At 63.1% G+C, this 14,576-nt stretch overlaps 1 protein-coding gene across 1 annotated transcript in view; it reads left to right on the forward strand.

Moving 5' to 3' along the window:
* LOC120393324 (collagen alpha-2(XI) chain-like) overlaps positions 1-14,576 on the forward strand; it is a 67,781-nt gene that overhangs the window by 35,865 nt on the left and 17,340 nt on the right. Inside the window, exons 29-44 of the mRNA XM_039517859.1 lie at positions 430-483; positions 570-623; positions 1,328-1,372; positions 2,348-2,401; positions 2,897-2,941; positions 5,025-5,078; positions 6,785-6,838; positions 7,769-7,822; positions 7,967-8,074; positions 8,176-8,265; positions 8,344-8,397; positions 10,113-10,220; positions 10,402-10,509; positions 10,586-10,639; positions 10,741-10,794; positions 11,534-11,641. Of these exons, the coding sequence (XP_039373793.1) occupies positions 430-483; positions 570-623; positions 1,328-1,372; positions 2,348-2,401; positions 2,897-2,941; positions 5,025-5,078; positions 6,785-6,838; positions 7,769-7,822; positions 7,967-8,074; positions 8,176-8,265; positions 8,344-8,397; positions 10,113-10,220; positions 10,402-10,509; positions 10,586-10,639; positions 10,741-10,794; positions 11,534-11,641 (1,098 nt within the window). The remainder of the gene's footprint in view (positions 1-429; positions 484-569; positions 624-1,327; positions 1,373-2,347; positions 2,402-2,896; positions 2,942-5,024; positions 5,079-6,784; positions 6,839-7,768; positions 7,823-7,966; positions 8,075-8,175; positions 8,266-8,343; positions 8,398-10,112; positions 10,221-10,401; positions 10,510-10,585; positions 10,640-10,740; positions 10,795-11,533; positions 11,642-14,576) is intronic.

A 14,576-nucleotide genomic window follows, 5' to 3' on the forward strand; every position in this document is an offset into this window, starting at 1 on the left:
CCGGATGGGAGCCGGCGCCCCCAAGTGGGGAAAGGCCCCATGTCCCATTCCCTGCCCCTGAACAGCCAGTCCCCCCACCCTGGGGCCGGATGGGAGCCGGCGCCCCCAAGACGGGAAAAGGCCCCGTGTCCCATTCCCTGTCCCCCTGAACAGCCAGCCCCCCACCCTGGGGCCGGATGGGAGCCGGCGCCCCCAAGAAGGGAAAGGCCCCGGCCCCCAACCCCGCCCCCCCCCGAACAGCCAGCCCCCCACCCAGGGGCCGGATGGGAGCCGGTGCCCCCAAGAGGGGAAAGGCCCTGTGTCCCATTCCCTGCCCCCTGAGCCAGCCAGTCCCTGCCCTGGGGCCGGATGGGAGCCGGCGCCCCCAAGTGGGGAAAGGCCCCGTGTCCCATCCCCCTAACCCCATCTCTCTCTCTCTCTCTCTCGCAGGGGAAGCTGGGCGTACCAGGTCTTCCCGGCTACCCAGGACGGCAAGGCCCGAAGGTGAGTGCTGTGGGCGGTGGGTCTACCTCCCTGCTCCCCCTCGGCCCCCCGCACCCCCTTAACCCCCATCTCTTCTCTCTCCGCAGGGATCTCAGGGCTTCCCTGGATTCCCTGGCACCAATGGTGAGAAGGGTGCTCGGGTGAGTAACCCTCCATCACCCCCCCAGTACAGCTCCCCCCACTGCCCCCCGGTGGAATGGGGTCCATGTTTCCCTCTGCAGGAGGCATCCCCATGGGGGAAACTGTTGGGGGGATCTGAGGGGGGGTGCAGGTCCTGCTGGGTGGGGCTGACACCCATCCCCCCCAAGGGATGGATCGGAACTGGGACTTACTGGTGGGGCTGGGTGAAGAGTGAGAGGCTGTTGGGGGGTGAGGGAGGGTCTTCCGGGGATGGTCTAGATGGGGGGTGGTTCTAGGTGGGGGTGTCTGCAAATCCCTGGGTGGGGTCCCCATGGGGGTTGGAGTTGGGGGACCCTGTAGAGCTGCGAATAGGGTGTCCTTGGGGGTGTCCTATGGGCCAGGTCTCTGTAGACCCCTGGATTGGGGGATCCCTGTGCAAGTTCTGTGGGGATGGGGGGCCCTGCAGAGCCATGGATGGGGGGTCTTTATGGGGGCTGGGAGGGGGTTGATTCTGGGCGGCGGGTCCCAGGGGTGGGTGTTAGGGGTGCCTGCCGGGCCCTGGCTGGCTGAGGGGTCCCTGGGTGGTCTGGGTGGGACGTGGGGGGTCCCTGTGTGTTTCCCATGGGTGGGTACATTATGGGTCTGGCAGGGCCCTGGCTGGCTGAGGAGTTCTCCCATGGGTGCCCGTGCCCTGGCTGTGTCTCACTGACTCTCTCTGTTGCAGGGTCTATCCGGGAAGCCCGGGCCCCGGGGTGAGCGCGGCCCCTCGGTGAGTGTTGGGGGGAGGCAGGGCGGGTTAGTGCAGCCACGTCTCTGGGCTCCCCCATCCATCCTCACTCCCTCCGATCCATCTCTCCACATCTGTCCATCCCTCCATCCACCCCTCCATCCTCCCATCCTGCCGCAGTCCTCCGTCTCAATCCCCTCGATCCGTCCCTTCTCATCTGTCTGTCCATCCTTCCCTCCGCTTTCTCCATCCATCCACCCCTCTGTCCTCCCATCCTGCCCCAATCCTCTGTCCCGATCCTCCTCGATCCATCCCTTCTCATCTGTCTGTCCATCCATCCACCCCTCTGTCCTCCCATCCCTGCCCCAGTCCTCCATCCCAATTCCCCTCAATCTGTCCCTTCTCATCTCTCTGTCCATCCTTCCCTCTGCTTTCTCCATCCGAAACCTCCATCCCCTCCTTCTCCCATCCATGTTTCTTCTGTCCGTCCGTCCAACAATCCATCCATCCATCCATCCGTGCCCAGTGCAGGCCTCCCCATTCCGGCCCCTGCCCCTCCCGTGGATCCCCCCTCACCCAGTCCCCAGTGAGGTCATGACCCCTGGGGCCAGCCAGACCCCCTGCCGTGGGGCTCACTCCCCAGCTTGACTCATACATGATGTGTCCCCTCTGGGCTCCACCCCGCGTTGGCACAGGGCCTCGGGGCTGGGCCCCTCTCTGGTGGAGGGGGGGCAAATATCCCCCTCCACCTCCCTCCTTAATCCTCCCATCTGGGGTTGGGGGGGGGGTTTCCAGCATTCCCCTACCAGGCCTGGGGGTCATGTGTCCATCCGCATCCTACGTGGCTGGTGGGTCCCTCCAGTCTGCCGCCTCCACCCCTGAGATCCTCATGAATGCCCCCAGGGCACCGTGTGGGTCGCTGGGGTTCTGCCCCTCCCCCGGGAAAGGGGGGTTGGAGGATGGGAGGGGGCAGAGCCAGGGCTCAGACACTCACCCGCCTCTGTCTCATTCCTCCAGGGTCCCAGGGGCCAGCGGGGGCCACGAGGAGCCACTGGGAAGCTGGGGGCGAAGGTGAGGGCTGGGGCTCCGGGTCCGTCTGTCTGTCTGAATGTCGGGTTGGGGTGGGGTGGGGCCAGTGTGTCGCAGGGTGAGGTCTGGGCAGGGCTCAGAGGTCAGCGTGTGTGAGCAGGCTCTGGGCGTGCAAACGTGCAAGGCTGAATGTGTTCCTTTGTGTGTGTGCTTGTGTGTCTCTGTCTGTCCGTGTGTGTGTGTCCCGTCTGTATCTCTGTGTGTGTGTGTGTGTTCCCATGTGTCTCTGTGTGTGTCCCGTCTGTGTCTGTCCCTGTGTGTGTGTCTTTGTGGGTCCCCATGTGTGTGCGTGTCCCCGTGTGTCTATGTGTGTGTCTCTGTCTCTGCGTGCGTCTGTGTACATCCGAGTGTGTGTGAGTGTGAGAATGGGGGTGTGTGCTTGCACAGGGATGAATGTACATGTCTGTGCACGCGTGTCAGTGTGTGTTGGAAGGGGATGTGCTCCCGGTTACCTCTCACATTTGTCTCCCCCCACAGGGCACCTCTGGCGGTGACGGCCCCCATGGCCCTCCCGGGGAAAGAGTGAGTGTGGGCGTGGCGTTGGGGTGACCTGGGTGTGCACCAGAGCCCTGGGCACCGGGTGTGACGATGCTGTTCTGGCGGGACCCAACTGAGAGTGCCAAATCAGGACTAATTGCTCAAACAGGGCAGTCACAGCCCTAGGCTGGGGTTTTTCCACCTCTAAGGCAAACCAAACCAGCCAGACAAAAAGGACTTTGGTCTCACCCCACTGGCCAACCACAAGTCACACAAGCAATTCCCTCAGACACTCCAGTCTCCCAGTATCACCACCAGTGCCACTCGTCCTGGGGATGAATGGTTATGAAAACCAACACCCCAGTAAAAGAAAAAGATTCTCTCCATCCCAAAGGACCAAGCCCCAGACCCAGGTCAATATACACATCAGATCTTACCCACAAATCACGCTGTTGCCAATCCTTTAGAATCTAAAATCTAAAGGTTTATTTACAAAAGGAAAAAGGTAGAGATGAGAGCTAGAATTGGTTAAATGGAATCAATTCCATCCAGTGATGGCAAAGTTCTTAGTTCAGGCTTGTAGCAGTGATGGAGCAAACTGCAGGTTTAAGTCAAGTCTCTGGAGAACATCCCCAGTTGGGATGGGTCGTTTAGTCCTTTGTTCAGAGCTTCAGTTTGCTGCTTTTACAGTTTGTAGCAAAGTTCCTCCAGAGGTAAGAAGCCGGATTGAAGACAAGATGGAGATGAGGCATCAGCCTTGTATAGATTTTCCAGGTATAAGAACACCTCTCTGTTCTTTCTGTGGAAAATTACAGCAAAATGGAGTCTGCAGTCACATGGGCAAGTCCCTGCATACTTTGCTGAGTTACAAGGCATATCTGCTTTCTCTCCATGGGTTAATCGTGTAGCTGATGATCCTTAATGGGCCATCAAGCAGGCTAGGCAGAGCTAACACCAACTTGTCTGGGGTGTCACCCAGAAGCAGAGCACAAATTTGAAATACAGACAGTATAGAGCCAATACTTATAACTTCAACTACAAAATGATACACAGACATACAGACAGCATAATCATCACCAGCAACCCAGAACCTGGTCTTAGACACCTTATATGACCCCCTTTACATAAGATTTGGTGCCACTACAGGACCTTGGTTGCAAACCATGTTCTATATGGTCCCAGTTTATATCAATAACGTCACACTGGGCGCCGCCCTTCGCTGCACCAGCTGGGCCTGGCACACCACTGCTGGGCCTCATGCAGCCTGACCTGCCTTGTGCCCATTCCTGTTCACCTCTCCAGGGCCCTGTGCGACAGCTGTGCCAGTCATGGGTCACATTAGTGCAACACTCGCACTAGGCCTCTGCTCACCACCGCTGGGCCTCATCCAGCCTGCCCTGTCCGAGCGTCGCTAGCACTGTTCTGTCTCTCCATGAGCCGGCTCCAGACCGGCTGCACGGAGCCGCAGCGATTTGTTGGTGCGAGGGGCGGGTCACTGCAGTGCGATGCTCTCACGGCCCCAGTCACGGCTGCTGGGCTCGTCACAGTACGCAGCAGCCTCAGCAGTTCCCTGGTGCGAGGGGCGGGTCACTGCAGTGCGAAGCTCGCACGGGCCCAGTCACGGCTGCTGGGCCCGGCCCAGTGCTCCGCAGTCTAAGCAGTTGCCGGGTGGGAGGGCGGGTCACTGCAGTGCGATGCTCGCACGGCCCCAGTCACGGCTGCTGGGCTCGGCACGGTGCGCAGCAGCCTCAGCAGTTCCCGGTGCGAGGGGCAGGTCACTGCAGTGCGATGCTCGCACGGCCCCAGTCACGGCTGCTGGGCCTGGCACGGTGCGCAGCAGCCTCGGCAGTTCCCTGGTGCGAGGGGCGGGTCACTGCAGTGCGATGCTCGCACGGCCCCAGTCACGGCTGCTGGGCTCGGCACAGTGCGCAGCAGCCTCAGCAGTTCCCGGTGCAAGGGGCGGGTCACTGCAGTGCGACATGGCTGGTTTTGTGCAGTCGAGCTCCCGGTACAACACTGGCCTGGCCCCCGCTCGCTATGGCTGGCCCTGGCCGTGCTGGTGTCCCCACGGCCGGGCATTGTTCTCCCTGCCCCCCAGCCCCCCTAACCTCCGCTCTGCTCTCCACAGGGACTCCCGGGCCCCCAGGGGCCAAACGGCTTCCCCGGACCCAAAGGGCCACCGGTGAGTAACGTGCACTAGCTACTGGCTCCCCAGCCCCTCTGCCGGCCCCCAGCCCCTCCCCGCATCCAAGCTACCCCACCTGCCCCCAGCCCCTGCCGGCTCCTCAGCCCCCTCCCCGCATCCAAGCTACCCCCACCTGCCCCAGCCCCTGCCGACTCCTCAGCCTCCTCCCGCATCCAAGCTACCCCCACCTGCCCCAGCCCCTGCTGGCTCCTCAGCCCCCTGCATCCAAGCTACCCCACCTGCCCCAGCCCCTGCTGGCTCCTCAGCCCCTGCATCCAAGCTACCCCACCTGCCCCAGCCCCTGCCGACTCCTCAGCCTCCTCCCCATCCAAGCTACCCCACCTGCTCCCCAGCCCCTGCCGGCTCCTCAGCCCCTCCCGCATCCAAGCTACCCCACCTGCCCCCAGCCCCTGCTGGCTCCTCAGCCCCTGCATCCAAGCTACCCCACCTGCCCCAGCCCCTGCCGACTCCTCAGCCCCTCCCCGCATCCAAGCTACCCCCACCTGCTCCCCAGCCCCTGCCGGCTCCTCAGCCTCCTCCCCCATCCAAGCTACCCCACCTGCTCCCCAGCCCCTGCCGACTCCTCAGCCCCCGCATCCAAGCTACCCCACCTGCCCCCAGCCTCCTGCTGGCTCCTCAGCCCCTGCATCCAAGCTACCCCACCTGCTCCCAGCCCCTGCCGACTCCTCAGCCCCGCATCCAAGCTACCCCACCTGCTCCCCAGCCCCTGCCGGCTCCTCAGCCCCCTGCATCCAAGCTACCCCCACCTGCTCCCCAGCCCCTGCCGGCTCCTCAGCCTCCTCCCCATCCAAGCTACCCCAACCTGCTCCCAGCCCCTGCCAGCTCCTCAGCCTCCCGCTCCTCTGCATCCAAGCTACCCCACCTGCTCCCCAGCCCCTGCCGGCTCCTCAGCCCCCTGCATCCAAGCTACCCCCACCTGCCCCCAGCCCCTGCAGGCTCCTCAGCCCCTGCATCCAAGCTACCCCCACCTGCTCCCCAGCTCCTCCCGGCTCCCCAGCCCCCTCCCCGCATCCAAGCTACCCCACCTGCTCCCCAGCCCCTCCCGGCTCCCCAGCCCCCTCCCCGCATCCAAGCTACCCCACCTACCCCAGCCCCTGCCAGCTCCTCAGCCCCGCCACATCCAAGCTACCCCACGTGCTCCCAGCCTCCCTGCAGGCTCCTCAGCCCCCTCTGCATCCAAGCTACCCCACCTGCTCTCCAGCCCCTGCCGGCTCCTCAGCCCCCTGCATCCAAGCTACCCCCACCTGCTCCCCAGCCCCTGCCGGCCCCTCAGCCTCCTCCTCCATCCAAGCTACCCCACCTGCCCCCAGCCCCTGCTGGCTCCTCAGCCCCACATCCAAGCTACCCCACCTGCTCCCCAGCTGCCCTGCCGGCTCCTCAGCCCCTCCCCACATCCAAGCTACCCCACCTGCTCCCCAACCCCTGCCGGCTCCTCAGCCCCTGCATCCCAGCTACCCCACCTGCTCCCCAACCCCTGCCGGCTCCTCAGTCCCCCTGCATCCAAGCTACCCCCACCTGCCCCCAGCCGCCCTGCCTGCATCCCAGCCCTCTCCCATTGCCATTCCCACCTGCCTTCTCCCCCGGCTCCCCAGCTGGCTCCCCTGCCCTCCTGACTGCTCCCCAGTTCCCTCCCTCTGTGATCTCTCCCTGCCCCACTGACCTCTCCGTTTTTCTCCCCACAGGGCCCCCCTGGCAAGGACGGGCTTCCCGGGCACCCCGGTCAGCGAGGAGAAGTTGTACGTGTCTCTGTTACTGCACTGTTAGGCTTCAGATACTTTTCTCTTATCCCTGTGTTACTCAGGGGTTCCTCCCGTGTTACACTCTGGTTCCTCCCAGGTTACACCTAAGTAACTCCAGACTACCTCTGGAAACTCCCTCATTACTCCTCACATAGTACCTTGTTACTTTCTGATTATTCCCCGTGACTCCTTTCTTACTCCCCTGTTACTCTCTGATTACGCTCGTGTTACTCTCATATTACACCTCACATACTCTGGCATTACTCTTTGGTTACTCCCATGTTACCCCAAATTACTCCCACATTACTCTCTGGATACTCCTGTGTTACCCCTCACATGCTTCTATGTTACGCTTTGGATACTCCTGTTACTCCTCTTTCACACCCGCTTTGCATTCTGGTTGCTCACATATTACTCTCTGGATACTCCTGTATTATTCCTCTCACTCCTGCATTGCACTCTGGTTACTCCTGCATTACTCCTCTCTACATTGCTCTCTGTTCACTCTGCTGTTACTCTTGGTTACTCCCACTTTACTACTCTCTTACTCCCGTGTAACTCTCAGGATATTCCCATTTTAATCCTTGTATACTGATGTATTACATTCTGGATACTCCTGCATTACTCCTCACATACTCCAGTGTTAGTCTCTGGTTACCCCCACATTACTCCTCACACACTCGCGTATTACACTCTGGATTCACCATGGTTACTCCTCACACACTCACGTATTACACTCTGGATTCACCATGGTTACTCCTCACACACGCATGTGTTACACTCTGGATTCACCATGGTTACTCCTCACACTTTTCTGCGTTGCTCCTCGCACACTCCTATGTGACTCTCCACTTACACTCGGGGGGTGGGGGGCAGAGCCATCTGCCGCCAGTTGTGCTAATGCCCCCATCTCTCTCTGTCTTTCAGGGTTTCCAAGGCAAGACGGGCCCCCCCGGCCCCCCAGGAGTGGTGGGACCTCAGGTAAGAAGCCGGGTGGTGGGGGGTGCCAGGGTGGGCTGGGAGCGGCCGTCAGCAGCTCCCCCTGGTGGTGGAAGAGGCAGGGGTCGAAGGGTCTGGCCCATTCCCTGAAGGTCTCTCACTGTTTCTTGTCTCTCTCTGCACTAGGGCGCTTCTGGGGAATCTGGTCAGATGGGGGAGAGAGGTCACCCAGGGCCCCCCGGGCCCCCGGGAGAGCAGGGCTTGCCAGGACCCTCTGGGAAAGAAGGAACCAAGGTAAGGAGCTGTGATGCTCCAGTGCAGCGCTAGGGGGCGCTGTGCTGCAGGGAGCAGGGTGGGGGACCCACCTAATCCTCCTTCTCCTTCCCCTGGTGCAGGGAGACCCCGGGCCCCCGGGAGCCCTCGGGAAAGACGGCCCGGCTGGACTGCGCGGTTTCCCCGGTGAGCGTGGGCTGCCCGGCACCCCGGTGAGTACCCGCCCCCCCGCCAATGCTCCCAGTCCGTCCCCGGTGCCAGCAGGCCCTGACCTGTGCTTCTCCCCGCAGGGTGGCACGGGGCTGAAAGGGACCGAGGGGCCGGCCGGACCCCCAGGACCTGCAGTGAGTATGATGTGGGGACCCCCACGCCAGCCCCTCCCCCAACTCCTTCCCCTCAACTATTCCCATAGGCCCCCCCTCCCCAACTGTTCTCTGACCTCCCTTCCCTCACTCCCCCATCAGCCCCTCTCCTCCCTAACCTCCGACCCCCCTGATCCACCCCCTCCCTCACCCCTGATCCCGGTCCCCGCAGTGTGTTGGGGACCCTGCTGTGGGGGTGTCACGGAGTCCCAGGCGCTGCTCTGGAACTGCTCCCCACCGAGCCAGGCAGGACTCTGGGAGCCTCCTCCCCCTCGGAGCAGCCTGTCTGCAGGGCAAGAAGCTCCCACGGCTTCACCTCCTGGGTCTCTCCTTGGAGCATTCAGCATCCCCTGCCCCTCCGTGCGCTTCCCCCAGCGAGTCCACCCAGGCGGGGTCCTGGGGGGGCCACAGGGTCCTGCACCCCCCCCCCCCCCGCCGCCGTCAGACGTGACTCGCAGCCAGCCAGTAACCCCGGGGGTTATTCGATGACAGGAACAGGGGCTAACACAGAGCTTGTAGGTACAGGGAACGGGACCCCTCAGCCGGGTCCATTCTGGGGGGCAGTGAGCCAGACCCCCACGTCTGCACTTCACTCCTTGTCCCCAGCCAGCTCCAGACTGACAACCCCCTGTCATAGGTTTATTCCCCACTTTGAACTTTAGTGTCCACAAGATGGGGACCTGCATGGACTCCTCTAAACTAAAATCCTAGTTTAGATCTGGTTCTTGCTGCCACCAGTCAAGTTTTAAGTGTCTGACACACTACCTGTTCCCCCAAAAACTTTCCCTGGGGAACACAGATCCCAACTTCCTTGGATCTTAACACAAAGGGAAATAATCCATTTCCCCCACCTTCTTCCCCCTCCCCTTGTCCTTGGGAGAGATACCTTGATTCAAACTCCTTGAATCAAACAAAGAGGGATTCACTTTTCCCCCCTCCCCTTCCTCTGAAAATCCAAACAAGGGAAGAAATCAATCAGGTTCTAAAAATAAAAGGATTTTATTAAAAAAGAAAGAAAGAAAGATAGTACACTATCTCTGTAACACCAGGATAAAAATATACAGGGTCTAGCTTATAAACCTGGAGAGGCTTCCCCCCACTCCCCTCCTTTCTCAGAATAATCAAAGTAACAGCAAACAGAAATAAAGATATTTCTTCAGCAAACACACAATTGCAAATGCAGAAATTAATTAGAAGATTAATTCGCCTTTCTAATACTCACTATACTGGATAGTAGGAAATACTCCAGGAGAACTTGGAGACATGTCTGGCCTCTCTTAGATCCAAAGAGAGCACACAACTCAAAAAAAGGACACAGACAAAGCCTTCCCTCCACAGAAATTTGAAATTATCTTGTCCCCTGATTGGTCCTCTGGTCAGGTGTTCATCAGGTTACTGAGCTTGTTAACCCTTTACAGGTAAAAGAGACTTTAACCCTTAACTATCTGTTTATGACCCCCCCTCCAGCCCCTCCTCTCTGGCCTTTGTCTCTTTCCCGGGCCAGGAGGTCACCTGATCTCTTTGTTCTCCCCCACCTTTAGCATCCCCTTGCAGGGGGAAGGCCCTGGCCATTAGTTGCCAGGAGACAGTGTATCAGCCAGAAACTGAGGCCCCCCCACAGTATTCAGAGGAAACATTAAGACCAGCCCCACTGCGTCACGGGGGCAGCAAGTGACTCCTCCTCTCTCTCCCCCCAGGGCTCCCCCGGCGAGAGAGGTGGCCCTGGGCAGGGCGGCCCCATCGGACCCCCAGGCAGACCGGGCCCCCAAGGGCCACCAGGCCCCGCTGGAGAGAAAGGAGTTCCTGTGAGTAGAGGGCATGGGGGGAGCAGGGCTTAGTCAAATGCTGGGTGGCTGGGAGCCAGGACTCCTGGGTTCTCTCCCCAGTGGTGGGAGGGGAGTGGGGTTGGGTGGGTTAGAACGGGGGGTGGGGGGGAGCCAGGACTCCTGGGTTCTGTGCACCTCACTCCCCTCTGTTTCTCCCTAGGGTGAGAAAGGTCCCATAGGCCCCGCTGGCCGCGACGGAGTCCAGGGTCCCGTTGGGCTGCCCGGCCCAGCGGGGCCCCCGGGGGGTGCTGGTGAGGACGGCGACAAGGTAAGGCCCCGTCTGTGTCTGTGTCCTGTCCCCACACACGGCAATGGGCTAAACCCCCCTTCTCCTCTCTCCGCAGGGCGAGGTGGGCGAGCCAGGCCAGAAGGGTGGCAAAGGCAACAAGGGAGAACACGTGAGTAGGAACTGGGGGCTCCCCTGATCCCCCCCCCCCCAATTCCTGCCTGGGGTATCTCTGTATCTCAGCATCACTGACCCCCATCTCCTTCCTTCCAGGGTCCCCCAGGCCCCCCAGGTCCCATGGGCCCAGTGGGGCAGCCTGGAGCAACCGTAAGTACCTTGCACCCCTCAGACAGCCTCATGCAGCACAAGGCGGAGTGTCCCTGTGGCTGGTAGCACAGGGCAGTGCCAGCTCTGGGCAGGGCCGGATGATGGAGCTGGGTTGTCTCCATGCAGGACGGCGGGTGAAGCTGATGGTGATGGAGCTGGTTGGCTCTGTGCAGGGCAAGGGGATGGAGCTGGGTCAGCCCCGTTCAGGGCAGGGGGATGGAGCTGGGTCTGCTCCATGCAGGGTGGGGGCGATGGAGCCGGGGTGGCTCCATGCTGGGCTGAGGGACAGAGCTGAGGATGATGGAGCTGGGTCTGCTGTTTGCCGGGCTGGATGATGGAGCCGGGTCAGCTCTGTGCAGGTCCTGGGTGACTGAGCCGGGTCAGCTCTGTACAGGGGCTGGGTGATGGAGCTGGATCGGCTCCATGTGGGCGGAGGGAACGTAGCTGAGGGCGATGGAGCCCGGTCTGCTCCATGCTGGGTGGAGAGTCCCTGTCTCCTGGCAGCGCAGTGTCCCGGCCCCTCACTCATGCCATGGGGCGAGGTGCTCGGTTTCAATGGCACAGGGGCCCCACATCGCACTGCTGGAGTATGGGTGGGATTCCGGGGAATGGCAGGGGGGGGGTTCCCGCTGCTCCCACAGCGCCGAGACCTCCCCCACCCCCTCGCCCGCTCAGCGAGTCCCGTCTCCCCGGGGCCGCTCGAGGCCCGTCTCTGACTCTCTCTTGTGTCTGTGTCGAGGGGGCTGATGGGGAGCCGGGCGCTCGGGGCCCCCAGGGCCACTTTGGGGCAAAGGGCGACGAAGGAACCCGCGGATTCAACGGGCCGCCTGGCCCCATCGGGCTGCAGGTGAGTGGGGCCTGTCACTGGCCTTGCAGGGTTCCCCCTCTGCCCCCCACTGAGCCACTCCGGTGCCCTGGCCCCACCCTACACCTGGCCCCGCGCCCATGCTCTATACTCCCACCTGTCTCCGCCCTCCCCCTGGACCCAGACCCAACCCAGCCCGAGCCCCCTTAGCTAGCCATGGCCCCAGCCCTACACCTGTCCCTGGCCCCGCCCCCATGCTCCATACCTCCCACCTGTCTCTGCCCTCCCCTGGACCCAGACCCGACCCAGCCTGAGCCCCCTTACCTAGCCATGGCCCCACCCCTACACCTGGCCCAGCCCCCATGCTCTGTACTCCCACCTGTCTCCGCCCTCCCCCTGGACCCAGACCCGACCTGACCCGACCTGAACCCCCTTACCTAGCCATGGCCCCACCCCTACACCTGGCCCAGCCCCCATGCTCTATACTCCCACCTGTCTCCGCCTTCCCCCTGGACCCAGACCCTACCCGGCCCGAGCCCCCTTACCTAGCCATGGCCCCAGCCCTACACCTGGCCCAGCCCCCATGCTCTATACCTCCCACCTGTCTCCACCCTCCCCCTGGACCCAGACCCGACCCGGCCCGAGCCCCCGTACCTAGCCATGGCCCCAGCCCAACACCTGGCCCCTGCCCCATGCTCCTTACCTCCCACCTGTCTCCGCCCTCCCCCTGGACCCAGACCCAACCCGACCCGGCCCCCTTACCTAGCCATGGCCCCACCCTACACCTGGCCCCGCCCCCATGCTCTATACTCCCACCTGTCTCCGCCCTCCCCCTGGACCCAGACCCCACCCCGCCCCAGCCCCCGTACCTAGCCATGGCCCCAGCCCTACACCTGGCCCTGGCCCCGCCCCCATGCTCCATACCTCCCACCTGTCTCCACCCTCCCCCTGGACCCAGACCCAGCCCGAGCCCCCTTACCTAGCCATGGCCCCAGCCCTACACCTGTCCCTGGCCCAGGCCCCATGCTCCATACCTCCCACCTGTCTCCGCCCTCCCCCTGGACCCAGACCCGACCCGGCCCGAGCCCCCTTACCTAGCCATGGCCCCAGCCCTACACCTGTCCCTGGCCCAGCCCCCATGCTCCATACCTCCCACCTGTCTCCGCCCTCCCCCCGGACCCAGACCCGACCCGACCCGGCCCGAGCCCCCTTACCTAGCCATGGCCCCAGCCCTACACCTGTCCCTGGCCCCGCCCCCATGCTCTATACTCCCACCTGTCTCCACCCTCCCCCTGGACCCAGGCCCCACCCCGCCCGGGCCCCTTACCTAGCCATGGCCCCAGCCCTACACCTGTCCCTGGCCCAGCCCCCATGCTCCATACCTCCCACCTGTCTCCACCCGCCCCCAGGACCCAGACCCGACCCGGCCCCCGCCCCCGTACCGAGCCATGGCCCCAGCCCTACACCTGTCCCTGGCCCCGCCCCTATGCTCTATACTCCCACCTGTCTCCACCCTCCCCCTGGACCCAGACCCAACCCAGCCCGAGCCCCCTTACCTAGCCATGGCCCCAGCCCTACACCTGGCCCTGGCCCCGCCCCCATGCTCCATACCTCCCACCTGTCTCCACCCTCCCCCTGGACCCAGACCCGCCCTGAGCCCCCTTACCTAGCCATGGCCCCAGCCCTACATCTGTCCCTGGCCCAGCCCCCATGCTCTATACTCCCACCTGTCTCCACCCTCCCCCTGGACCCAGACCTGACCCGGCCCGAGCCCCCTTACCTAGCCATGGCCCCAGCCCTACACCTGTCCCTGGCCCAGGCCCCATGCTCCATACCTCCCACCTGTCTCCACCCTCCCCCTGGACCCAGACCCGACCCAGCCCGAGCCCCCTTACCTAGCCATGGCCCCAGCCCTACACCTGTCCCTGGCCCAGCCCCCATGCTCCATACCTCCCACCTGTCTCCACCCTCCCCCTGGACCCAGACCTGACCCGGCCCGAGCCCCCTTACCTAGCCATGGCCCCAGCCCTACACCTGGCCCAGCCCCATGCTCTATACTCCCACCTGTCTCCGCCCTCCCCTGGACCCCGACCCGACCCGACCCGGCCCCCTTACCTAGCCATGGCCCCAGCCCTACACCTGGCCCCGCCCCCATGCGCTATACTCCCACCTGTCTCCGCCCTCCCCCTGGACCCAGACCCGCCCCGGCCCGAGCCCCCTTACCTAGCCATGGCCCCAGCCCTACACCTGGCCCTGGCCCAGCCCCCATGCTCTATACTCCCACCTGTCTCCACCCTCCCCCTGGACCCCGACCCCACCCGGCCCGAGCCCCCTTACCTAGCCATGACCCCAGCCCTACACCTGTCCCTGGCCCAGCCCCCATGCTCTATACTCCCACCTGTCTCCGCCATCCCCCTGGACCCAGACCTGACCCGACCCGAGCCCCCTTAGCTAGCCATGGCCCCAGCCCTACACCTGTCCCTGGCCCAGCCCCCAAGCTCTATACTCCCACCTGTCTCCTCCCTTCCCCTGGACCCAGACCCGACCCGGCCCGAGCCCCCTTACCTAGCCATGGCCCCAGCCCTACACCTGTCCCTGGCCCAGCCCCCAAGCTCTATACTCCCACCTGTCTCCTCCCTCCCCCTGGACCCAGACCCGACCCGACCCGAGCCCCCTTACCTAGCCATGGCCCCAGCCCTAGCCATCCAGTCCGGCCTCCTTAAGTAACGCCTGCCCCATGGTGCAGTTCTAGCTGGGGACAGGATTCCCCTTCACTTCCTGTCCCAAACTGCTGGGCAGCATGATGGTGCGACCACTGGCCAGTTATGGCTGGGTCCCATCCCCGAGCCAGCTGTTCTGGGAGGCGGGGGGAACCAATCCCTGTGTGCCCTCCTCCTCACCTACCTGGATCCAGATGTGCCCCTCTGTCTGGGTCCCCTCCCCCCATCCCCGCTCCAGATGTGCCCCTTGCTCTGCC

This window comes from Mauremys reevesii, unplaced genomic scaffold (assembly GCF_016161935.1).
Source record: "Mauremys reevesii isolate NIE-2019 unplaced genomic scaffold, ASM1616193v1 Contig18, whole genome shotgun sequence".
NCBI lineage: Eukaryota > Metazoa > Chordata > Testudines > Geoemydidae > Mauremys > Mauremys reevesii.